Source organism: Penaeus monodon, chromosome 21, assembly GCF_015228065.2.
Source record: "Penaeus monodon isolate SGIC_2016 chromosome 21, NSTDA_Pmon_1, whole genome shotgun sequence".
Taxonomy (NCBI): domain Eukaryota; kingdom Metazoa; phylum Arthropoda; class Malacostraca; order Decapoda; family Penaeidae; genus Penaeus; species Penaeus monodon.
This window is the reverse complement of record NC_051406.1, coordinates 19817885-19818328: the sequence shown is the minus strand read 5'-3', so window position 1 is coordinate 19818328 and position 444 is coordinate 19817885. Positions and strand designations below refer to the sequence as shown.

At 32.2% G+C, this 444-nt stretch overlaps 1 protein-coding gene across 1 annotated transcript in view; it reads left to right on the top strand.

Moving 5' to 3' along the window:
- LOC119586318 (inositol 1,4,5-trisphosphate receptor-like) overlaps positions 1 to 444 on the top strand; it is a gene marked incomplete at its 5' end in the record, with an annotated part of 125834 nt that overhangs the window by 49443 nt on the left and 75947 nt on the right. Inside the window, 1 exon segment of the mRNA XM_037935029.1 lies at positions 93 to 233. Within this exon segment, the coding sequence (XP_037790957.1) occupies positions 93 to 233 (141 nt within the window).

Genomic DNA, 444 nt, shown 5'->3' with positions numbered 1-444 from the left:
GTTTATATATGCTCCATTGAATGCTTTGCATGTTTCATTAATGAATAGTATATTATTATGTATGATTGCTATATTTACCTTCTTTTCTGCAGATTCCTTATGACAAAAAGGAGGACAAACGTATGAATGAACTTATTGAGCTGGCACATCAGTTTCTTCAGAACTTCTGCTTAGGTGATCGTCAGAATCAGGCACTCCTTTACAAGAGAATTGACCTCTTCCTTAATCCTGGGGTGGGTATCAACAGAAATACATATATGCAGTAGGGTTTTAGTATATTTTTTAATGAGGATTTTGAACTGTATTATCCTAGTACTTTGGAAAAGATGACTTTACCTTTTGTATATATTATTTTTACCAGGAAGAAGTTATGAAGTATCACAATTTTTATCAACTCTTTTTGGTGCAGGAATTATTTTTGACTGATATCTAATGCTTAAGTGA